Below are 25,048 nucleotides of genomic sequence, written 5' to 3'. Positions count from 1 at the left end.
ATTTCTCCCCCTCTCCGACGATTCCGGCCTTTCTCCACCTCTCTTCACCGGCGAATCCTCTCCTCACCCTCATATCTCTTCCCCAAACCCCAAATCATGTAAGAATCATCCAAAACCTTTTTTTTATCAATTGTTTAGGGTTTTGGAAGTTGATCTCGGATTTTAGGTTGTTTGATTGAAAATTTTAGGATTGAATGGATAGTTTAGGATATATAAGTTAGGATTGTTGTTTGGATTGTTGTTTTAGTTTTTTTTGGAACATTTTTTGATTTTTAAAAACGTTTTTTGATTTTAAAAAACGTTTTTTTGATTTTTTAAAACGTTTTTTTTTTATTTTTAAAAACGTTTTTTGATTTTTAAAAATGTTTTTTGATTTTTTAAAACGTTTTTAAAATTTTTTAAAAATATTTAACAACATTTTTCTATATTTATAAATTTTTTATAATTTTGTATACATATATCTATATTTATAAATTTTTTATAATTTTTTTTTAAGTTTCCACTAATAAACTATGTATAATAAAACGTTTTTTTAAAAAAAATATAAATATTTAACAACATTTTTCTTCATTTATAAATTTTTAACAACATTTTTCTATATTTATAAATTTTTTATAATTTTGTATACATATATATATACATATATATATATATGTAAATCATGTATAATAAAAATTTTAAAATTTTTTATAATTTTTTTTTAAGTTTCCACTAATAAACTATGTATAATAAAACGTTTTTTTTAAAAAAATATAAATATTTAACAATATTTTTCTTCATTTATAAATTTTTAACAACATTTTTCTATATTTATAATTTTTTTATAATTTTGTATATATATATATATATATATATATGTAAATCATGTATAATAAAAATTTTAAAATTTTTTATAATTTTTTTTAAGCTTCCACTAATAAACTATTAAACCTTTTACATATATATATATATATATATAAAAGGTTTAATAGTTTTTTTTAAAACGTTTATAAAACCTTTTGTAAATATATAAATGAAAATATGTTTGATGGGTTAATTTTTTTTTTTAGGGCGGAGGATGAAGCCCGCCCCGCAGCCCGTCTTCGACGTAGTTCGGTGAGCGGTTCCCGTGCATCGGTATCGTCTCATGACTCGGTTCCCGCATATATTCCCGCTCCAGCTCCCTCTGCCCCTCACGCTGCTGCTCAACAGGATCCGGGGGTCATGCCGGTTCATCTATTGGTTCAACAACCAGGTCGAGAGCATCTCCCGTTTCTCCAACCCAACCCACTACGAGGCCATAGCACTTGGTTAGTATTTTTTTTTATTTATACCGTTATATTTTTTTCTTTAATTAACTTGCTAATTTGTATTTTTTTTAAAGGTTCACCAAGTCGAAAAATGGCATTAGCCGGAGCATCAACCAGATGATGTACTCCATGCTCCGTTTTGGATATCCAAAGTGGAGTGTGATCCCTTCCGACGAACGAGAGTTGTGGTTTCGTCAGTTTGCGGTATAGTAACTCTTCATTTTTTTAAAGTTTTTACATTTTTTTACATATATTTACTTATTAAATTGTGTTTGTTTTGTAGCAAGAGTTCAACTGGCACTCCGATCTTACGGAAACAGTCCGTAAGAAATTCAACGAAAAGGCCATGGACTCTTACACAAAGCAGATAAACGCGTGGAAGACAGTTTGGCAGAAGAACAAGAAGCCACGGTTCATCAACGGGACGGTGTGGGAGCAGTTGATAGCTCATTGGGAGAAGGAAGACACTGCAGAGACGTCTTCTAGGAACTCCAGGAACCGGAAGAGCGATCGTGGCGGGAAAGGTATGTATGTGAACAACCTCGGCGCTTGCTCCATGTCTACTAAGGAGGATGAACTTGTAAGTTTTTTATTATTATTTATCTTTATATTTTTTAAATAAATATTTTATATATTTCTTGGCTAATAATGGCGGTTTTTTTAGATCGAAGCAAATGACGGTAATCCCGTTGATCGTCTCCAACTCATTAAGGTGGCTCACACTAACAAGACGACGGGTCAAATTCAGGACCCCGTGATCAAAGGTGTAGTTGATTTGGTGGAAGCTGAGATAGTTTCTCAATCTCAGCCTCTCTCTGATGACGGCGACTCCACGAGAGCTTCAACCAACCTGTCTCTATTGCAAATAAATGAGATGGTTGAAAAAGTAATTTTTTTTATTAATATATTTTTTTTATAATGTCGATTACTTACTTGTCCCTATTTACTTAGTTTAAATATTTTTGTAGGCGGTTCCTAAAAGGAAAGGAGTCCGTTTAGTTGGGTTGGCCCGTCGTGCTTCTTCGTATCCGGCATCTTCTTCGCAAGCTCCGTATGCCGATCCCATGATTCTCGAGGAGCTACATGACAAAGATGAACGGATTAGGGCATTGGAGGAGCAGAACACCACTATCCTTTCGGAGAATGCCACTATCCGTTCGGAGAATGCCACTATCCTTGCTGAGTTGGCATCCCAGAAGAAGTTCAACACCGAGATTATGCAGAAGCTAGATCGTTTGATGTCTTCGAGTTCATCTTAGTTTATTTCGGCTTTTTAAAACTTTCGAAATGTTTTTTTTTTCTATTTCGGTTTGTATGAATTTTAAACTTTATGAATGTTTTTTTCCTATTTCGGTTTTTATGAATTTAAATTTTATAATATTATTAGTTTTAAATTTCCGATTTTTTAAATATATTAATATCAAAAAATATATAAAAATGCAAAATTAATTTGTAAAAAAAAATGGGTATATACCGACGGACAAAGGTCGTCGGAATTTACCGACAAACCACATTTCCGTCGGAAAATACCGACAAACGTGGTTCGTCGGTATATTCCGACGAACGTTGTCCGTCGGTAATTTCCGACGAACGTGGTTCGTCGGTATATTCCGACGAACATTGTTCATCGGTAATTTCCGACGACCATTGTCCGTCGGAATTGTCCGACGAACGTTCTTCGTCGGTACGTTGTTTTCCGATGAACTCTGGTCTCCTGTATCCGCATCGTAATATCGTCGGAAGTTCGTCAGAATGTCGTTTCTCGGTATTCGTCAGAAAGTCGTCGGAAGTTCTGACGAAATTCCGACGAATTTTTTTTTTCCGACGAAACGATACCGACGGACGGGTTCGTCGGAAATTCGTCGGAATCGGTCTATTCCGACGAATTTCCGACGATTTCGGCCATCAGAATCCCCCTGTTTTCTTGTAGTGCTAATAACACAGCCTCACGTTATTACAAATACACTTGTTTACAAGACATAACATTATGCAACTTCATGGGCAGTTCTTTAAATTACTATGCGTATATTTTGTTTATGTAATAGCCATTATAAGTACTAGGCCTGGGCATTTCGGGTATCGGTTCGGTTTGGGTATTTCGGGTATTTCGGGTTTCGGGTAGTTCGGATAGGGGCTAGAGGATCCATTTAGTACTTGACCTATTTTCGGTTCGGTTCGGTTCGGATAGTTTCGGGTTCGGTTCGGTTCGGATAGTAAATGTAGGAACCGGAAAATATCCAGAAAAAGTTCGGTTCTCATTTGGATCCGGTTCGGGTTCGGATAGTTCGGGTAGTTCGGATAATTTGGATAAAATATCGGTTATTTAGGGTAAAATATCAAATAATTAAGATGATTTACATAAAAATTTTGGATATTTTGGATTACTTTGGATATTTCGGATAAAACTATCCGGATACTTTCGGGTAATTTGGATACTTTATAATAATTTAGTTATCATCAACTATTTTCAGATACTTTTAATAGAATTTTAAATTTAAAATATATATTTAATGATGTTATATGTATATATAATTAATATTTTTATATATTCGGGTACCCGTTCGGTTCTCGGTTCGGTTCCGGTTCGGTTCGGTTATTTCGGATATAAAAATATAGGAACCGTTCGGGTATTTGAGGGTATTGGTCCGGTTCCGGTTCCGGGTACTTCGGTTCGGTTCCGGTTCGGTTCTTCGGTTCCGGTTATTTTGCCCAGGCCTAATAAGTACCACTAAAAGGAAAATATTGATTACAATCTCGCTGAATCATGAAGAAAAAATATAGATATGTTTTGTTGCGAATGCATTTAATTTAGATGGAGGCTAGAATAGAGGAGACAAGTTTTAAAGATGGGTTTTAGTTTTAGGCGGTGAGTTCAGTGGAGCAACGTCACTTTCGGTACATGCACATTAAAAAGATGAGTTTTTCACGCGTATGTGTTTCTGAGTGTTACATGTGAAGACAAGCCTCGTCGACCTATGTCTATGCACGTGTGACCATGTTGAGACAAAAAAGTGGTGGCTCCATCTTGTGGTCCACTCATCTACCGTGACACAGTGTGTTGTCTCTATGACTGGAAGAAACTGTTCAACACTTGGAGACTAATGCGAAACCACTTTTGCTTTTTCGCATATTCACCATAAAAGATCCATTTGCAATAACCTGGTTTTGCTAAGTGAGACTTGGGCTAGAAACGACGTTGATTCTTTCATGATGGATCATGAGCCGCACATGGATGACTTTTTAGCAGTCACTGAGGTATTAAACTCATCAAAGTTTCTAGAAGAGGACCACTCAATGTAAATGGTTTCGCTTTAGTAATGAATACTGATGCTTGTGAAAGATAATTGGATTACTGGCAACGAATTAAGAGTGAAAATCAAGTTCCTGTTCTTATCCTATGATCCCATCAACCTTTTCTTCAGTCAAACCACAAGTGACACTGAGTCATGGGTGGAACGGTCAAAAAGACTGATCCGTAGGTTTCAGGAACGATGATGCGCATACAACCTAGAATGATTATTGATTTGTGGTCCAAGGATTTTTGTTCTATGGTCCTATCATCCTCACCCATTTCAGTTTCCATAGTCAAAACAGAACACGATCATGTCTAAAGGTTAAGTGATCAAAGACAAAGACAAAACATAATCACATAATGTCAAAAACATTTATTGGTTCAGGAACCGGCATGACGGAAATAGAGAACCGAGCGGTACAAAGCAGCAACATGGAGGAAACAAATCAATGCTATGAGTAGATCATCAAGCAAACCGACTACCCCAAGGACTCCTATGAGAAAAATGATTCGTGAGAGTACAGATAAAATATAATGATTAGTAAGATAAAGAAAAAAATGATGAATCACCTTCTGGAATGATATCTATTGGACTGACTATGTAAACAACACTGAGAATCATCTGCATCCAATGAAAAGAAACTACATTAAGCCCACAACAATACTAGTATTGTGTAATAACAGAGAAATCAAAACTTAAGAGTTCGGTAGGAGCTTAACTGCGATATAAACTCGAGCTCTGATGACAAGAGGAAGGGTTCTTTGAGGATCCATCATTTCTCGCAACAATCTTCGAAGTAAGAAAGGAAGATCTTGCATCCTCTGGCAAGAGAAAAAGAAGTTCAGTAAGAGAAATTTGACTTAAGAGTGCAAGCATAGAAAAATAAATTACCTGAATTAAACTAGTTGATCGTCCACCAAAGTATCGGTTGTAGGTTTCAAGATTAGCAAGAACCTCAGAAACTGCAGAGTCACTACGGTTTCTGATAGTGTCTTCTGTAGGAACAAGCAAACTTATGGGACGACGACACAAGGGGCATTTGCATGGCTGTAGTGTAGATCCATGCCTCCACACAAGCATTATGCAATTTCCTATTAAAACAACGAGCAAATGAGAGTTAAAGAGACGGTGCAATCTGAACAAGTCTGCAATGGTAATCAAGCAAACTTCATACTAGAGCTGTGAAGATACATAACAAACTAATCTCACAAACCAAACTTGGGCAAAACAAAAAAATCGAGTCGATATAAACATAGTGAAGATGAATGACACTAGGGAGCTTTGTATTTGGTTAAACACCAGTTCAAAGCATATAGAACGGAACTCACTGAGAGAACAAGACGCAAACGAAAGGATATAGTTGAAAAGATTAATAGAGTACAATGGTCTTAAAGACATTAGCATGAAGCAGAGAAGGTCCATTGTATTAGTAAAAGAAACTCACTGAAGCTATTGAGACAACCTATACAAGAAAGTGTAATCATACTAAACAACATCACTGTCTGAATAAGAACATGTCCCAAAAAAAAGTCAAACAAAAAAGGCAGCCTGGTATCGTTTATTCAGAACTCTGCACTTGATAATCTAAATGAAACACTAATCACATATTCATAACAAAAAGTCAGTATTAGCTGGCAAACGATCGGAGAGAGCACGTAAGCAAAATTGTTTCCATCTATGGAAATGAATGGAAAAAGTCAAAGTCGATCTCATGGAGGAACAGAACCGAATCAAGATGTCAATGAGAGCAATTGGCTTGTAACCGCAAGCAAAGATCGTTCTCCGGCTAAGACTAGAGAGGGAGAGAGGGAAAGAGAGAGAAGTAACCGCAGAACCAATGGGAGCAATTGGCTTGGCAAGGAGCAGTGAAGTGGGAATGACATATCGAGCAAAGATCGTTCTCCGGCGGCCCATTCATTTCCTCCTTTGCCCGTTCTCTATTCTATTTTTGTCTGAAATTCGTACGAAGAAAAATTAAATATCTCTTTCTTGATTCATCACGGGATGGTTTAAAGTCGGTGCCATGGGGGCCCGCTCGTGTCAACCAAAGACGTGCTTACGCTTATTTACGGTTTGTAAATTTTGAACACCTCTTGGCATTGAATAATTAAAAAAAAAAATTCCCAATCTTAAAGGAAACCTTGTTGAAGTTTGAGGATTTATTGTTGCAGAAATTTGGCCGCATGTCCATAACACAAGGAAAATTAAGTATATAACCATTACTTCTTTGTCGCTATGATATGTTATATATTATTATGATTTTTTACGAAAAACCTTTGTCTGTACATAAAAAGAGAAAACATGATTTTGTCTTTACACAGTAAATGATTCATCATCTTCACTTCTCACCTTTTTGCAAGATCGATGTATACGATGTTTGTTGGTGAATGTGAAGTTGTATTTTTCTGATATTTTTAGCATATATAATTTTGTTGTCATGCATATAGATGTATGTATGCACAGTTAACAGATGTTAGGTTAAAAATGTAGGTGTAAGCTTCAGTGGATTTGATGGTTTTGAATGCTCAGACTATACTATGTGTGGAATGTTTGTAGTATGGTCAAAGAACTGTGTTGTACCTGCAAATATATACTTGGAATTGTATAGTATCTGCGCTAAACCATGTTGGTAGATTATTGTAAAGTAGTTGTGTTGCAATTGTCCTTTTGCATAATCCCAATAACATATACCGCATGTACTTATTAGTATATATTTATATTATGATGTATATATTATTATACAAAATTCAATAGCAAACTTTACTATTATACACAATTGAATAGGAAATTTACATGGTTTGACGATCATGACAATTTCCCTTTGCTGATATAGGATGGAGGAGTTAGGGTTGCCCGAGCGTTTGTATCAGACAGAGTTCAAACATACTGAACGGAAAAGAACCAACAATTACTTCAATTTGCGTTGGATAAAGGCATTAAAGTAGCTCTTTCAGATGCTCAGCAGGAGCAATTTGATGAGTCACAGTTGGCTGAGTCGCAGTTCAAAAAAATAATACTAATGGGAACCCTACATTTTCTGTCATAATAATACTTATTATTGTTATATGTTTTAATCTTTGTCTTCTCGTTAATGTATCTTGAATACTACTTGTGTTTATCGTGTACACATTTCTCGCAACATCAATTTTAGGACGAAACTAAACTAGACTCCTATTAAGGTTGCTATGTATAAAGTTGCGCAGCTGTAACACTAACTTGCAACCCTAATTGGTTACATCATTGTGAAATACACTAAAATGATTGATCTTATGTTTGTGTATAGGTTACCATACTATACTATGTTACCTATAGTACAACATCTTTCACTTCCTTTCACGACGCCATGCATACTCTTTCGTTCTCATGTATAGTAAAAATGGATAAAAATATCTCTTTTACGTACTAGTGCATAACTTCCCGAAAGGTATAAACAAAGTGCTAGTATACTTTAGTTTTTAACATTATGCATATATTGTTGTCCTCCCATTGCGCTTTAAAATTCTCTTTCAACCATATCCGTTTTCTATCACATGTCCTACATGTACTATGCAGAGCCACCAAAAGGCTTGCTATTATTTTTCTAACAGGGGCCTTTTATGCAGTGACGCTGTGTCAGACATATTCAATTATATTATGTGTTCCTTCTCTCATCAAACTAAACAATCGTGTTTTCTATTCTTTTATCTTTAAAATTACATATCTTCCCCCAGGTTCTCTATTTGCTATGGTTCAATAACACTCATTACAGACACTGAATTCCTTTGAACGTGAAGGTCTATGGTTTTTAACGATCTGTCCATACTACACTGAATATAGTATTGTTTCCTTCCCGTGTATTCCACCAACATAAATGCTGACATATATGTTGCGGTGCCTCCTACGGCCACCATATTTCTAGTTTCGTTGCACATGTAACTTATGTTTGTTATGCTTCCTTTTGAACCTAACCTTATGCATTTCTTTTTGTACCATATTTTTCTTTTAACTTCACCAATTATACCATATTTTCCTTTTGAAATAAGTGTAGAACTTGTACCAAACTGTACGATACTAGACTATACTATATGTTTACTATACTATACAACATATAGTATAGTCTGAAACAACAACTATGTTTTTTTTCTTCCAGAGCCATTTCACGCGCACGCGCTAAGAGGGAGAAAACGGAAAAAATTAAGCTTTAATTGTCACATCCGTCCTACGTTATTATAGCATGGACATATTCTTAATTCTTTTGTCTCTTATGAATATTCAGCAAAATCACCCTTATTGTTGTTTCTTTTATTGCAACTAGAATGCCCTGATATAACATTTTAGAGGTTAATTTGTTCAAAACGATTAACAGAATAAATAAAAGATAATCAAGGTTTTACATTTTTGGCAGTAATCTCAAAAGACTCATCATCCCTTTGGTACGCTTAGGAAACATTTCAACAAATCATTTGTGTGATTCTGAATACCCTGCTGATCTTCGCATGGGTTCACTTACTTGCCGCTTTATCATCCTCTTCTCTACTCTTCTGCTGCTGCCTGCAACAACAACAACAAGGAGTTAAAGAAAAAGAAAGATTTAAATAAACCTCACGTTCCTCTTCTTTATCATGGATCATTTGTTTCACAAGGTAAAACCCCCAAAATGATAAATATATACAGTCATGTACAATCACGACGTCTATATTAGCGAACACCAGCATTTGCAGTTAGAACCGTTTGTTGTATAACTCTACTTAATCGCACATTAAAAAGCTGCAACTACAAATACAACACAAACAAGCCAAGCAGTTGTTTTTTCAAGTAGCAAAAAACCACTAACACCAAGAAAATCCTCAGAATGAGGAATCAATGTTACCCTAGCAAGGGAAGGATGCATGTATCTAGAGATGTGATACCAAATTACAAAAGTCTAACCACAAAACAAAATTCCCAATTTAATATAACCATCCATAATAATAACCTTTATAATCTCAGACAATCTTCTCAAGCATTAGCTCCCCCAGTAATCAATTTTCGATTCCAATACAAAAAAAAAAAGCAAATCCGACTAACCTGAGATACAGAAGAAGTCTCTGCTACAATCGCAGGAGGTGTATCAAAAGCACGAGAGCAATCTGTGTAAGCAGAGCCAATACCAATCCCAGCACCAAATGCAATAGACGCCCATCTCGTAACAGGACTCCCTACAGTAAATCACAAACGAACACTTTAAAAACCCTAATTTTACCAATCGTGTGTTTCTTCAATTCGTTCTAAGATCGCAAAATCGCTAATCATCAATTAAGTACAAGTATTCATAAAAAAAACGAGAATCGAATTGAAAACACGGAACTGAAGAAGAGGAGACCGGCGAAGGCGCCGCCGAGGGAGGAGTAGACGAAACGGCGGGTCGTGAGATCGATGCACGCGTCCCACTTAGCGTTGACATCGTATTCCGGTGGCACGGTCTCCTTCTTCTCTCCCATTTTCTCCGATTTGATTCTGCTGGATGAGTTTGGTGCTTTCCGTTAGCAAATTTGATTCCCCCTTTCTCGGTTTTGCTTGCTGCACACTAGAAAAATGGGCTTAAAATTGGGCCTAACTGAAGTTACCAGGCCTCTTTGTTTTTTATATAATTACAATAACTTTTTATTACTACTGATATTGTACATAGGGCTGGGACGGATCCGGATATCCGGGAAATTTAGGGTATCCGGATCCGGATCCGTGGATTTAATATCCGGATCCGGATTCGTGGTTTCCGGATATCCGGATCCGGATCCGTATCCGCAAAAATAATTAAAAATAATATTTTTTTTTAAAAACTAAAATTTTAAAAATAATACATAAATGAAATATTTATACAAGAGTTATAAATATATATATATATGTCTATAATATTGTAAAAACTAAAATATAATATTACAAAATTAATTTATGTATAAATATTATTATATAAAGTATAAATATTAATGAAATTTAAAAAGTTAATGTGTTTTAAAAGTACGGATCCGGATATCCGGACCTAAAAATTAAGATATCCGGATCCGGATCTGGTTTGGACGGATCCAAGATTTTACTATCCGGATTCGGATCCGGGCACCCCGGATATCCTATTTTCGGAGCGGATCCGGAGCGGATCTCGGATCGAATTCGGATCTCGGATAATAAGTCTGATGCCTAATTGTACAAACGAATTACATATTAGAATCTTAACCGAGACAAGTTATTACAGAGAGATAGATAAGTTGAGGCAGTGAAGGAGGCAGATGTGTCGGAACAAAAAAACAAACGAATATAGTACCAAAAATATTGTTTCACGTGGATCTGTTTTTTTTTTTTTTTTTGAGAAAGGATCTGTTTTTTTCGTTGATTATCATTGGATTGTTTGAAATTTGATGGGACAAAATATAATACATATTATACTTGAGTTGTATGTTTAAAGTTCGGTTTGTTTCTTGTGATTGGCAATGATATATCAAGCACGATGCTCGTTTTTTACCTTTGGTATAAACATCACGGATTCAACGAAGATTAACGAGTATTTGAAAACGTTGCTGTGTAATGCCGAGCTTTATCTGTCGCTAGTACTAAAACGGTGAAACGAACCAACCGATACCATAAAGTCTATTTACAAACACATACCTCTCCATTTATGGAAGTTAAATGGTCAACAAACCTCAATTGTTATGTAATTCAGTTGTGTGAAAATGAAGACCTTTTATTATTTCTTTGTGAATTAAATACGGAAAAGCAAAAAGGAAGGCTAACGAGGAATTGATGAAGAAGCACATGCGACGACTATGGCCAGAAGTGAATGTGCTCAAATTTCATTCATGGCTGTTTGTGTTGTGTCGGTCCACGCATGTCACTCCCTTTTCTATCGCTTTACTATTTTTATGCATTTTTTATAAGCTCCCAACTGTCATCGGACCCGACATTATGATCACTTCAGTTCTCATACATGTTTAACCATTTATGTGACCATTGTCCATAGAAATTTATGTTTTGTACTAAAAACATTTCAAATTTTAAAAGAGGGTTCGATCCCAAGTTAAAATGGTGGCGGTTCTTAATGGACTTATTAGGTTACTAAACCGTTTTATTTCTCAAAATTACACTCAACTCAAAACTGTTTATGAAGTGTTCAGAAACTCTGTCACAAATAATCTTTGAAGAGGTCCAGAACCCTTCAAAGAGGGTTTTAGAAAGGATTAGAAATGTGTTAAAAAAAGGTTTAGAAATAGGTTCTGAATGGTTCATAACCAGTTTTTGAAGCCTGCATAAACTCAGAACCATGCAAATTAGTCTGACTATTAATATATGTTTTCAAATTAACATTTTCCCCATTCCTGGAACTTTCAAATACTCTTGGTGAGTCAGATTCTAACTTTTTTTTCATTTTAGGCTGGACTTGCGACATTTTGTTGTTGTTGAGGAACTGGAATCAACATGTGGCTCTGAATTAGATACACGATGTTATGATTTATGGTTAACTAAATCACTTTGTGTAGAACTTAGAGATACTTCTATGTAACTACGGTAAATAATACATGGCCAGTTAAGTTTCGAAATTAGTATCAAATACGATTTGAATGTTATTCCTGTCTCATCTGGCACATTTGCACATAATTTCAAAAATTATAATAGTACTGTCCTTTTCAAAATGAATGACGTAAGTCGATGAATGAAACAATGACATGTATATCTTCATATTACAATTTAATATTTCTTTATTTTAAGATGAATAGATATGTTATGATCATCATATGGCCGTAGTTATATCTATTTGATAATCATGGGATTAGACTTGAACTTTAGACTTAGGGTGCTGCTGATGGGAATTGAATTTATAACGAATTTTAGAATTTTCGAGTTTAGTATTATTTGTTCATAAATTTTCACATTTTCATTGAAATCTATTGTTATTGGTTTTATTGTTATTGGTTTGATGATTCTATAATTCTATATAAAATCATTTGTTATTTAAAAAATTTAAATTTTGTGTTATAAACCAAATGATGATCGACCATGGACCAGCTCGTACTGCAGGCCCAATCCAGGACATGATAAAGACAACTAGAGACTATGTGTTTATCTAGTATATATTCCATGTATATTTGTAACATAGTGTTTATCCTTATCTTTATCTTGTTATGATAAACATGACCTTATGACGGTCTAATACCTTGTATATATATGGACCTTCTGGTCGACAGTAATGATAACAGAAGTATTTTCCCAACACTTCATTTACAATACGTTATCAGCACGACGTTGTTCTCATAAACCCTAACCCTAAAAACCAGAAATAAATCCGAGCAGTAAAAACCCTAATTCCCGACAAACTTCAAACAACTCTATCCCTCAACTCCGGTGGATCCAGACAACGAGCCAGATACCAAATTAAAGCTCTTGACAAGACGAAGCCAACGCCGCTAACCCCGCATCAATCGGAGTTCGGACGCGCCCCACGCTCAGCTACAATACAGGCGGAAAATTTGTTCCAGAAACCAAAATCTCTCTCAACCATATACCAGTCTCCTATTCCAACAAGCAGCAACAAAAACAATAATTCCGAGCAATCCATCAGCTAACCAGGAAGATCTCTAACTGATAGACCGATCAACCCATCAAAAGTTTTCAGGTATCATCGAAAACTCATCTAAAACCCATAAAGTATTAAATACCCCCATTTGCAGCCATGTAGCTATATTTAGCAACATGTCTCTGCAAATAAAATAAAACCAGAAACCATAAACTCTTTAAAATCTCGAACCTGAACTTGTTTTTGAACCTGTTCTTAATCTGAAACTGATTTTAAAATTGTTTAAAACTTTTCCTGATGATAGTTTCACATTAGAACTGTTTAGGATTGAAAGTTAAACAATTTTTTTTAAAAAAAAAATCTGACTACTATATGTTGAAAGAAACCGACTGTTACTTGCTTAAACTTATCATTATTGTCCTGTTTAATGTTCTTATCTGATCAGAATCAACTAGAACTGTTAAGGACTGCATGTTACATAATTATTTTTTTTTGAAAATCTGATCATGGTTTCATAAATTAATCCGAGGTTTTACCTCATGTTCTTGTCTGAGAAATTTGTTTTCCTGATGATTGATAACGACTAGAACTTGATTAGGATTGAAAAAATATTTTTTTAATATTTAAAATCGAAATATCAGAGATATATCTGAGAAAATATATTTATTTTTAAATCGAAAAGTATATAATAAATTGCTTGAATAAATCAAATATTCCTGATTTATTTTTTTTAAGTCACAATAATTTCTGATTTGATTATTTTTCGAAAAAATAATAATAAATATATGGTATATTTTTCGAAAACCCTAACCTGATTTCATAATTGAATTGGTTTGCTTGATTGCATATTGTTTGCATACTAATATTGCATACTGAACATGAAATCTCGACTGTTAGGGATATAGATCATTCATAGTTTTCAAGCAATCTGATCTGAACTGAAAAAAAAAAATCATTATACTAAATGATCCGATCCAATGGGATGAAGAAAATATGGAACATTTTCCTGATCATCTAAGATAGAATCCCTAAAGGCCTTGAAACCTTGTGTTTGAAATAAGAGGACCTTAAATCTGAAAAATACATTGATCCACACCTTAAACCGTATGGTTTTAAGAAAATGCATCATTTAGAAAAAAAATTTCTTTTGGTCCGTGTGTGGCATTGATATGAAGCATGAAAAATTTCAAAAAGATTACTTGATTAAGACCTGTTTTGAATAATGATTTCAGATGTCGAGTTTCATACCCTCAGATTACAAAGCCCTTGATCTCTCTGGAGATAATTATCTTGATTGGGCTATAAACACTTCAGCCGTCTTGAAGTCTAGAGGACTTGGGAAGTGCATCAAGTATGGCAATGACACCCTTGCGTGTGAAAGACACAGAGCCATAATGATTATGCGACACCATCTCTGTGAGGACCTAAGAGACGAGTTTGGATATGTTAATGATCCTCATAATCTCTGGTCATTTTTGAATTCTAGATTCTGTGAGCCATTGTTGCACGAATCCAAGAAAAAATGGGAAGCTCTAAGGTTCCAGGATTATGAATCCGTGGACAATTATCACTCTGATCTTATGAGAATCACCTATAGTCTTAGACTATGTGGTGAATTGGTAACAAACGAGGATTTGTTAAACAAAACTCGTGACACATTCCATTCAGAGGAAGTGTTGTTATCACATCAGGCCAAAGGTTTCACCACCTATTATGACATGTTCTCATATTTATTAGACATTGAGCAAAAGAAGCAGAAAATGATGGATAACATCAGACGGTTTAATGACATCATGGAGATATATTATGAAGTACTAGACAGTGAGATGAAAATCCCTGAAGCTAATAAAGCCACATTTGATAAGAAGAGATCTGAGGAGGATTCCGAGTGGACACTCATGGACCATGAGGTCGGATTATACATTGAATAATTTTCCGACATTCTGATTTTATGTTTTCATATCTGATTTGATTTATTTGTTATTCATTTATGTTATTGAAATAATAAAAACGATTTTGTTTTTATATATTATCTTGCTTGGTCTTGCTTGATGATTCTTGATTAAATAACAAATAAAACCTTAATAAAAGGATAATCAGTTCAGTGATAGTTGATTTCATGCATGGTTTAACTTTACCTTGATTGTATAGGTTTAACTTTACCTTCCTGCAATCACATAAAATCAATTGTTGGGTGTAGACTAATGAGTCAGTTCACTGATAGATTGATTTCTCGCATAGATTTAACTTCATCTTGATTGTATAGGTTCAACTTTACCTTCCTACAATCACTTGAAATCAATTAATTGGTACTGACAATGGCAAAAAACACGACATTATTCAGACCCATTGAGTTATAAAGATTTATAACATTCTACATTGAACCAGTGAGCAAAGAAAATACGATTCCTTTCAGATTCTTGAAAAATCGCCTAAAGCATTATGAATGCCTATACCCATATTTTCTACTGATTTATTCTATGCTAAGGATCAGTATGAAAGAGGCATAAAGCCATGGTAACTAGTATGGTTCACCACGAAATAAACACTTATGGCATGACCAGATTAGCCATCTTGATCCAAAACATGATGAAAAATTAATTAAGGCACAAAAGTGATCACATAAAATCTCACAATGTGTTATAAGTACACAAAAGAGAAAATCACTAAAATAATTAAGGCTCCACTGTCCTAAGCACTACGAAATTATGAGTATGTTCATGAGGGGGAGAGAGGACTAAAACCCACAGTCCATGATCATATCATAAATTCGGGTTCCATGGTTTACAACCATAATATACACAGCTGAAAAGCTTTAAAGCCCTCACTAATGGTAAATCACCCACGTCCAGCCTAAAGCTTAAGGACATTATGTATATAAATATTGATTTACATCAGGCCATACATGTAAGCATAGACATTCCCACCTCTGAATGATTAAGGGTACTAAACCAGACATATACACAAACCATCTTAAGAAAATACGAATATTCCACCACATATATGTGTGCCATTTAAGATGGAACCTCAGATGAGGATTGGGAATATATATTAGATAAATAAGACTTCCTCCACGAACTATAATGTATCTTGTGCCAAACATGGATGATTTAATCAAGTGGCCAAGAACACAGATTACAAAAGATAGTAATCTGATTATCCAACTTTGAAAGGAGAAAGTTATCAGACTGATAAAGAGTAAAGAGTAAAAGAGAAATATAATGGTATCAACCATAGTTGTCTTGGCAAGATCCTTAGACCAAAGATTATGATCTAGACGTTCTAAAAGAATATGATCAAAAGATATAAAAGCTAGCAGAAATATATGCCAGACACACTGACCCGAAAAGAACAAAAAATGACTATGTCATACCAGCTTAAGCACCACGAATTAGATGTCTAAGAGACACAATCAAGTTGCTACAATGTCTATTAGAGATAGACAAATAAGTTCCAAATAATAAGGAACCTCGGAAAGTAATGAAAGGTGCTCAGAATCGTACAAATCCGAGTTCATAAGAGAAACCAGTTCAGACAGAGAAATAAGGTTGCGCAACCACACATCTAAGGTACCAGACCATGTAGTTTGGGACGCCAAACTGCAAGGTATAAAGGTCTTGGATAATAAGATCTCAAAATCTAATTAGATCATGTCTGGAACAGTATGAAACTAAAGATAAAAAGTGTTAACACCAAAGATGTATTTACATACATAAGAGCTCATAAAAGATTGTAGTACTTGGGATTTGAAGGATATAACCTGAGGATCATGAACCCACGTAGAGTACTCATAAAACCTATATAGGGACGTGGGGTGTTCAAAGAATTCAAAGTAATTATAAGACAGATGGGCGTAGTAACCATGTACATACAGAAAAGCCATCTAAGAAAGAAACCAGTGAATGGATCTTGTGAGATAAGAAATTCCGTGAGATTAAAGGACATGACCACATGGTATAGTGTGTCCATGTTCCTTCTAAATAACGTTCAAGTATAGCTTGATTACACAAGGATACTCACAAGGACCAAGGAACAATTTATAAAGAGATATGCTCCTATATGGTGGATGCTACTACAGAAAATCAAGTTTGATTTTGTCTGGATATTTACTAAAGAAATAATGGTGTAGTAAGCAGCAAATGGATCACTGGATAAAGGTATCAACGTACCATAGAAATATGAGAAAGAAATTCTCATAGAACAAGCTTTGTTCCTAAGTTGTTTATGGATTGTAATATACATCAGCTGTAAGTAATATGAAAGACTAAGTATTTACTTAGTGCAGTCAGTCCATACAGAAAATATTATAATTCCTTGTGATCATAATAAAGACCAACTGAGAGAAAAATGTTTAATGGTTCAAAGGTTCAATAATACAAGTTATCGATTGATTAAACAGGCTATGTTTTACATATGGAAAGTCTGTAGAAAAATCATAGCCGTGTGTGTGTGTATGATTAAGTCAGCACGTCTAAGTGAGAACCATAAACCAGGATAGTGACCAGAAGGATGTCTGGTCGTGGCTTAATGATTATAAGCATTGCTAAAGCAAGAAAAGATCGATAACCATGTACAAAGGACATGAGTGTATGACTGCGAATTCATTGTGTGATGAGTTTCATTGCAGCAAATAATTATTGATGGTATGACCTTAGACACTCATGATTATGAACGAATATAGACAAGGTCTATAGCTCAACATGGATCGACAAAAGAAAATAAAGAATGATTGGTTACAATGGATAAAGCCATTGGCACATACGGAGAGATATAAGTCCGAATGAACGAAAGATATGAAGTAAAGTTGTTCGTATGTGTTCTGGGTCTATGACTCAATATATATTGAATGTCCACGTTTTGGGAAAGCCATATAACCAAAGAGAATCCGTGGGACATGAAAAAGGACCTGCAAGTAAAGTTTTATTGCAGATTATAAAGTCCATCCGAGCACCGTTTGAAGCACCATCAGTTCAACCAAGACATGGAGTGATCAGCAGCAAAGATGTACATCCTGACCACATCTTAATGGAGTTCCAAAAGACATACAAACGTCCAAGACTTACAAGTTCATTCAAGGAGAATCCAGCTGATCATCTTCACCAAGTCATAGGCAACTTCAACGTTCAAGAAGACTCGGATACAAGATGGGAATATGTCTACTACAGTGATACATTCATCTGGGGGAGTTCATGTGTTGTACTTTTTTCCTGTCCTTGGTTTCCCATTTTGCCACATTGGTTTTGGGGTTTTTCAGGAGAGGTTTTAATGAGGCAACATTAAGCATGCAACGAACCTGTACCGGATGTGTCGATCAAGGGGGAGTGTTATAAACCAAATGATGATCGACCATGGACCAGCCCGTACTGCAGGCCCAATCTGGGACATGATAAAGACAACCGGAGACTATGTGTTTATCTAGTATATATTCCATGTATATCTGTAACATAGTGTTTATCCTTATCCTTATCTTGTTAGGATAAACATGACCTTATGATGGTCTAATACTTTGTATATATATGGACCTTCTGGTCGACAGTAATGATAACAGAAGTATTTCTCCAACACTTCATTTACAACATTTGAAGATTGTTCAGATCTATTAAAGTAAGTGTTATTGGAAGTTGAATTCTTAACATCTTATATATTAAAACAGAAGTCACAACCTTGATTCATGTGTGATTTTTTTAAAAAATGGACCTAATAGACTTATTATTAAAAAGTCATGTTACATTTAATTCTATAATCTTATCATTTAAATTATGGGCTAACCATAAATTTTTATTGGGCTATCAATAATTGGATTTAAAGAATAGATGATCCATTGGACTTATAGATAATATAAATTAAATAGAGATAATTTAATGTTGTAATACTATATTTCTATATGTTAAATATTTAAATATTTGTCGATGTTATTTTTTAAAATTATAAAGATTTTTTTTAAAAAAATAAAAAAATCATATTATCTAACAATGATTAATATTTACTACCTTAAACCAATGAAAACAAATTTTAAACTATATAGTTTATTTTAAAAATTAAACAAAAACTAAATGTTTAATTATTTACTCGTAATATAAATCTATGAAGCGAAAATTTTAATTTTTAAAAAACTTTCTAAATTTGTGAAATGTTACAATATCTTTGAATATGACAATAAAATAATATTTTATTAATCTTTATATATATAGTTACGATTTTAATAATGAAATAATAATACGAAAAATATATATATATAGAAGAAGATACAAATACATGTGAAAGTTTAAAACAATCTATTCAATGAAAAAAATATACCGTAAAATTATTATGTTTTAAAAATTGATAGACACATATATTATAATATATACCAATTTAGAATTGAAAACAAAATATTTATATAAAATAAATGAAAACAAAAATCTGCGCGGTTGCGCGGATCGAAATCTAATTTTAACTTACAAAACAAGATTTTGAGAGTACTACATGTTTTTTTTTAATTCTTAAAATCATTATATTACTTTATTTTCATAGATTTTCACAATATACAAAATTATGTACAATTCCTTCCAAATTTAACAAATCTCTCAACTTTTAAAATCAACAAATTATATAGAAATCTAAGTTCCACTAACACCCTCTTATTTCATTTATGAGTAGCGCATAACAATTAAGCATGATTAATATAAATAATTTAAATAATCTAAATTATCCTAAAAATATTTAATTTAAATAAATTTTAGTATATTTTTTATAGTATAAAAATAGTTACAATTACCAGATAACTTGATAAGTACGGTTATCTAGTTTTAGTCCTTTATATAGTAAGACCACACTACGTAACTCGTGACTGGTTATGATCGACTAGCCACACTACGGAAACTAAATATTTTTTCAACAATTACATAACACTTAAGATAAATTATTTTTGGTCTTTGAAATTGCAATTCCAAAAATAATAAATCTGCTGAAATATAATGTACTTAAAATTTATAGAGTTTACAGTTATATATTTCTTAATGTCAAATATAATGATGTGTGCTTTGATTTCATCTCTTATCCACGAATTATATTTGTCCATATTTCAACAATAGGGTCCATTATCATTAGCTCATTCAGTGTTATCGTTTCCATGGATTATACAAAGAGGGACCTTTTTCATATTTATATTCATACCTCTCTATCAATATTGGTATAACAAGAAGTCTAAAACTAGTCTTGCCACGTCTCTTCTCCTTATCTTATCAAGTCATATGTATCCACAGGCCTGTGTATCCATTGAACATTACTTTCATATATAGCTATTTATGATAATATACCAGAAAAAAAAAAAGAACTACACTTGTTACTCTTTTAACTGTTCAATGATTTGGCAACGGGCATTTTTCTGAATGCTTGACCTTTGTTTCAGGATCATTTTATGAACAAGAAGATAAAAAAAGATAGAGAAAGACAAATATAAATATACATTATGATTTACACAGATTGTACAATAAAAAAGGTAAAAAAGTAAAAGGTAAAGTAATGAAACAAAGTTTATTTTTTTCTTTTGCTTTTGGATTTTAATCACATATTCTCCACACACAAAACAACCCACAATACTCGAAACAAAGCAAACACACAACCACCTTTTGAGATTTCAAAATTACATATCAAATAACAAACTAAATTAATAAATAAAAAATTGTTCTTCCAGATAACAAAATAACCATTCTTCTTCTTTCAATATGGTCTCTCATATTTAGTTTCAAATATCAGACTTTGGTTGAGTTTTGAACCTGTAGAGCACTTTCTTCTTTTTGGAAGTCTGGTTATCGATTGTGATCACAATCTTTCCCGGTTCACCCACCTTAAAAGAATCGGTTATCACCGGTTCATCGGTTAATCCAATCTTACGGTTTTTAGATACGATCACAACATAGCTTCCCTCGGTGGTAGGTTCAAACTGAGCTCCATAGCTCACATCTGCACCCAAAACCCTAAGCTCCCATGAGAGTGTGCAAGCCTGCCACAATCCACACAAAACTTCTTAATTAGCAAGAATTTAAATTATGAACATATTGGTAATCAAATTCTGAATATATATATATATATATATATATATATATATACCTCAGAAGCAGGCAACTCTATGGTGTATTTGGCTGCTGGTTTAACGATCGCTTCAGTGACGGTGTCTCCATTGGTTGAAGGAATATCTTTGCTAAGTCCGCCGTATTTAACCGGGACTTGTTCAGGAGAAATGTATCTGTTTTCAAATCAACAAACATATGAGCTAAGTGACAAAAAAGAGAAGTATTTTAATTATGAAATGGTAAAAAGTAGTTATTAATGGTTAATTACTTGAAAATGGTATCAGCAGACTTGGATGGACCAGCAAGGACCATCTTGCTTCTAGTCCTTGGTGATGTGATGATAGATCCGAATGTTTTGTAGTAAGGAATGTACCACCATGGGACATTGATGAACAACTGCAAATTAAACAAACATAAAACACAATATTTATGCTAAAACTTATTAAAAAAAGAAAATTAAAGAAAAAATCACTGGCAGTTCGGCGTGACTAATATGGATTCTAATATCTTAAACTTTATGTTCTAATTAAGTATTGAATAATAACTCTAATTATAATTATGTAATAAAAACACGTCATGCAACTATTACATACCTCTCTAGTAGCGAACTCAGGATAGTTGTCTTCGAACTGCTTCACGGCGCGTCTGATGAACTGCCACAGGGCTCTCTTGCCAAGTCCTGGAGCGTTCCTGAAGTCACTGACGAAGACAAACGAAGATTTAGCATCGGGGCTACTGAAATCAAGAGCTCTCACACACTTCTCTTGAAGCTGGATCCTCCAGTTAAGGAACTTGTTGAGTTTCTCCTTGTCGGAGAATAGCTCCTTGTTCTGAAACTCCCCGTAGGAGCTGTAGATCACGACGTGACCTTCCTTGTCCACACCGTGAGCGAACACCATCTTCTCGAACTCGCTGGCCTCTTCTCCCGCCTCGGCTTCGACGAGCTCGTCGATCTTGTTCTCCTTGCTCCACTGGACGGTGTTTTTCAGCATCGTCAAGGCTTCCTTGACCTTGAAGTCTCTCGCGCGGAGGAACTTGAGGAGGATCACGTCAGATCTCTCGTCTTGTAGGAGAGGCACTCCGTAGATCGAGACTTCCTCCGGCTCCACAGGCTCCGCCTCGGCGACGACGGTGGTCTCTTCGGGCGCGGCGGCGGATTCTTGAGGAGTGACGGAGACGATCGACTCTTCTATTGCTTCCACGGTCTTGGTTCCGTCTTCTTCAGCACCAGAGGCTTTCTCGGTGGTTACCGGCACAACTTCTTTCTCCTCCGGCTTGGTCTCAGCCGGAGCCGCCGCCGGTTCTGATGGTTTCTCCCCGGACTTGACGGCTTCTTCTTGTGCTGGAACCGTAGCTTTCTCTTCTTCCTTCTTCTCTTTCTCTTCTTCTTTAGTTTCCTCCGCTAGTTTCTTCTCCTCAGCCTTCTCTTCCTTCACCGGAGGCGGCGCCGGAGCAGTGAATTCACGTTTGTTCAAGGCCTCCCTCACGAGCTCCTTGAACTCCTCAAGCGCCTTCTTCTCAAGCTCCTCAGGGGAGGGAGCAATCACCTTCTCAGCTACGACCGTCTCTTCTTCTTTCACCGGAGCAGCTTTATCTGCCTCAGTCTCTACAGCCACCTTCTCCGGAACAGCCTTCTCCTCCGAGGCAACAGGAGGAGTCACCTCCTTCTCAGGCACTGGAGCAGGAACGGTAACCTCCTTATCATCAGTCATTGGTTTCTCCGTTGAGACCACGACAACATCAGCCGACTTCTGTGCCTCTTCTTGAGCCATAAGTTCTTGAAATTCAAGAAAAGAAAAGAGAGAGAGAGAAAGTGATTAGAGAATATGTTTTTTTTTGGTGAGGAGAGAGAAGGGAAGAAGAGAGGTTTTTATAAAACCAAAGGCAGAAGGGAACACAGACTGGTCGGAGCTGTTTCTTGACAGCTCATTCGAACGCTTTCTCAGTGGGTCCGTTTCTTTTTTTTCCTCCAACGGCCGTCTTTTGCTTCACGAATTAAGCCACTTCCTATTTTTAATAGATAAACTAAAATCACATTTTAATATCAATTCCATAAATAATTAAGATTATTTACTATATCAATATATTCACTATATAAGCGATATATTTTCTGAAAATATTACCATATATACTTTTAGAATCTGACGATTTAATACTTAAACATATTATACCATATATACACTAAAACATATATTACCATATATCCTTGATTTTATTGAAGATATTATACCCATTTTTTCCCATATAGTCTTCAAGATTTTTCTATGTGTGCGTGATTCTAAAACGGAATCGTAATATAATGGAAGCGTTATTCTAAAACGGAATCATGTTTTTAAAGAAAATATTTTAGAAACCTTTTAGAAGCGAAATTCCGTAAGTTTCGAAGTGGAAACAATCAAACTTCTATGCGACATAGTACTTCTAAATAGTTCTGTTTTAGTTATTACTATTTTTTTTTCAAGTTTTAGTCATTACTTAAATATGAAATCTTTACAGGAATACAATTTCAAACTAGATTTAAAAGAACTAATGTTTGAGTCGAGAAAAATGGTGGAATCATTTTGACTTTTGTGATAGGGAAATAAAAGGGGGGTAGCATGCTGGTCTTGTTTTTAATAATGTTTATTTTAAAGTGTGTTTGAAATCATGACACCATGTTATGTCATGATAGAGAGAGTTACATAAAAGGACACTTTATGACTTCTGTTTTCACCGAGAGACACATTGTGAAATGACACACATTCTCTTGCCAGCTGTTTTTCTTTAGACAAAATTGACCTTGTTTTTGTGTAATGAGAAGAGTTCTTCTTTTAAAAAGGCAACGTGAAGTTAGAAAGTTGTAACTAAGTTTGTTTCCAGTTGCAATAAATGATAAAGGTGTTAACTAAAAGATAGGTATATCAGAGAAGGTGAGTTATTTTGGGACGTTAGATCTGTTTATAGAAATAAGATTCTCAGGTGTGTTGTGGATGAGACTCTCATGGTTAGTGTAATTGTTGTGGTGGTCGGATGTGTTGTGGAGGACTCTCGTGGTTAGGCAGAGCGTTGTTGTGGTCGGGAGTGTTGTGGTCAAGGCTTTGGTGGTCAGTGTGTGAATGGATGCCAATGTTGGCGACAATGCCAGTGTAATCTTGTAGGCTTTGGTCTGGGTGGAGGTAGTGTTGTGCGGCATATTGGCTAATGATAGGGTAGTGGTTTCCAAGTGATTCTTGTTCCTCCGGCTGAAGTGGGATCTGAGGAAAAAAATAAAAAAGAGTCGGTGAAAGAGAGTTTATATTATGAAGCGCCCTGTTGTGTAACTGTCTAGAGTGAAATCTCACCGGGATGTAGGGCGCAATTTCCGTCGACTGTTCGGCTGTATGGGTTTGAAGTTTTGTTAATTTAGTTTAACGGCTTTAACCCTTTCATTAATAAATCTTTCTTTTGGTTTCTAAACAAAAAGTATCTGAACAAAATCTGATTGTATCATACAAAAAGAAATACAAACGTTTACAAAATGCAAAAATTATCATCTTATATGAATTTCATAAATACCCAGACCATGGAAGACGCATGCGAGATCTTCTTTGTTATCCATATCTCATCTGACCACCTCTTATCTGACAACTGCGCACTTGACCACCCCCTCTCCCCCCAACTCTCATGTCCACAGCCACCACATCCACACAACTGTCGTCCACACTGTTCACATCCACACATCCTCTGTCCACATCAGTCACATCCGCACCTCACATATCTCCGACATCGACATCTACAGATTCCCAGTCCACAATATCCACACAAACAAAGTGTACACCTCAGATAGACATGTTACATGTGGTTATCCACGGTCTTCCTCTTCCACTTCATGAGAGCTCGCAGTCGCATCATTATCTCCTCACTGGAGCTCGC

General features: G+C 35.0%; 3 protein-coding genes across 3 annotated transcripts; all 3 read right to left on the bottom strand.

Moving 5' to 3' along the window:
* Positions 1-4,784: 4,784 nt before the first annotated feature.
* On the bottom strand, positions 4,785-6,620 carry LOC106373761 (E3 ubiquitin-protein ligase RNF170). The gene is made up of 5 exons (XM_013813895.3): positions 6,410-6,620; positions 5,474-5,673; positions 5,302-5,403; positions 5,152-5,203; positions 4,785-5,075 (listed from the first exon to the last, which is right to left on the bottom strand). The coding sequence occupies exons 1-5, from the start codon at positions 6,498-6,500 to the stop codon at positions 4,963-4,965; spliced, it is 558 nt and encodes a 185-aa protein (XP_013669349.3). The 5' UTR covers positions 6,501-6,620; the 3' UTR covers positions 4,785-4,962.
* Positions 6,621-8,842: 2,222 nt separating this feature from the next.
* LOC106374825 (MICOS complex subunit Mic10) lies at positions 8,843-10,148 on the bottom strand. Its single transcript, XM_013814766.3, has 3 exons — positions 9,909-10,148; positions 9,629-9,759; positions 8,843-9,112 (listed from the first exon to the last, which is right to left on the bottom strand). The coding sequence occupies exons 1-3, from the start codon at positions 10,039-10,041 to the stop codon at positions 9,095-9,097; spliced, it is 282 nt and encodes a 93-aa protein (XP_013670220.1). The 5' UTR covers positions 10,042-10,148; the 3' UTR covers positions 8,843-9,094.
* A 10,375-nt stretch (positions 10,149-20,523) lies between these two features.
* On the bottom strand, positions 20,524-23,038 carry LOC106376825 (patellin-1-like). Its single transcript, XM_013816955.3, has 4 exons — positions 21,751-23,038; positions 21,426-21,553; positions 21,195-21,330; positions 20,524-21,087 (listed from the first exon to the last, which is right to left on the bottom strand). The coding sequence occupies exons 1-4, from the start codon at positions 22,927-22,929 to the stop codon at positions 20,830-20,832; spliced, it is 1,701 nt and encodes a 566-aa protein (XP_013672409.1). The 5' UTR covers positions 22,930-23,038; the 3' UTR covers positions 20,524-20,829.
* Between the last annotated feature and the right edge of the window lie 2,010 nt (positions 23,039-25,048).

Source organism: Brassica napus, chromosome C6 (genome assembly GCF_020379485.1).
Source record: "Brassica napus cultivar Da-Ae chromosome C6, Da-Ae, whole genome shotgun sequence".
Taxonomy (NCBI): Eukaryota; Viridiplantae; Streptophyta; class Magnoliopsida; order Brassicales; family Brassicaceae; genus Brassica; species Brassica napus.
The sequence above is the reverse complement of the archived record's forward strand: the minus strand, read 5'-3'. Positions and strand labels throughout refer to the sequence as shown.

Coding starts and splice junctions, on each gene's coding strand:
- LOC106373761 (XM_013813895.3), bottom strand. CDS start 6,500: ATGAATGGGCCGCCGGAGAACGATCTTTGCTCGATATGTCATTCCCAC. Junction 5,404..5,473: donor GATCAACTAGTTTAATTCAG/GTAATTTATTTT, acceptor TTCTCTTGCCAG/AGGATGCAAGATCTTCCTTT. Junction 5,076..5,151: donor AATAGATATCATTCCAGAAG/GTGATTCATCAT, acceptor TTTTTCTCATAG/GAGTCCTTGGGGTAGTCGGT.
- LOC106374825 (XM_013814766.3), bottom strand. CDS start 10,041: ATGGGAGAGAAGAAGGAGACCGTGCCACCGGAATACGATGTCAACGCT. Junction 9,760..9,908: donor CGCCGGTCTCCTCTTCTTCA/GTTCCGTGTTTT, acceptor GATTTACTGTAG/GGAGTCCTGTTACGAGATGG.
- LOC106376825 (XM_013816955.3), bottom strand. CDS start 22,929: ATGGCTCAAGAAGAGGCACAGAAGTCGGCTGATGTTGTCGTGGTCTCA. Junction 21,331..21,425: donor TCTGCTGATACCATTTTCAA/GTAATTAACCAT, acceptor ATTTGAAAACAG/ATACATTTCTCCTGAACAAG. Junction 21,088..21,194: donor TAGAGTTGCCTGCTTCTGAG/GTATATATATAT, acceptor GGATTGTGGCAG/GCTTGCACACTCTCATGGGA.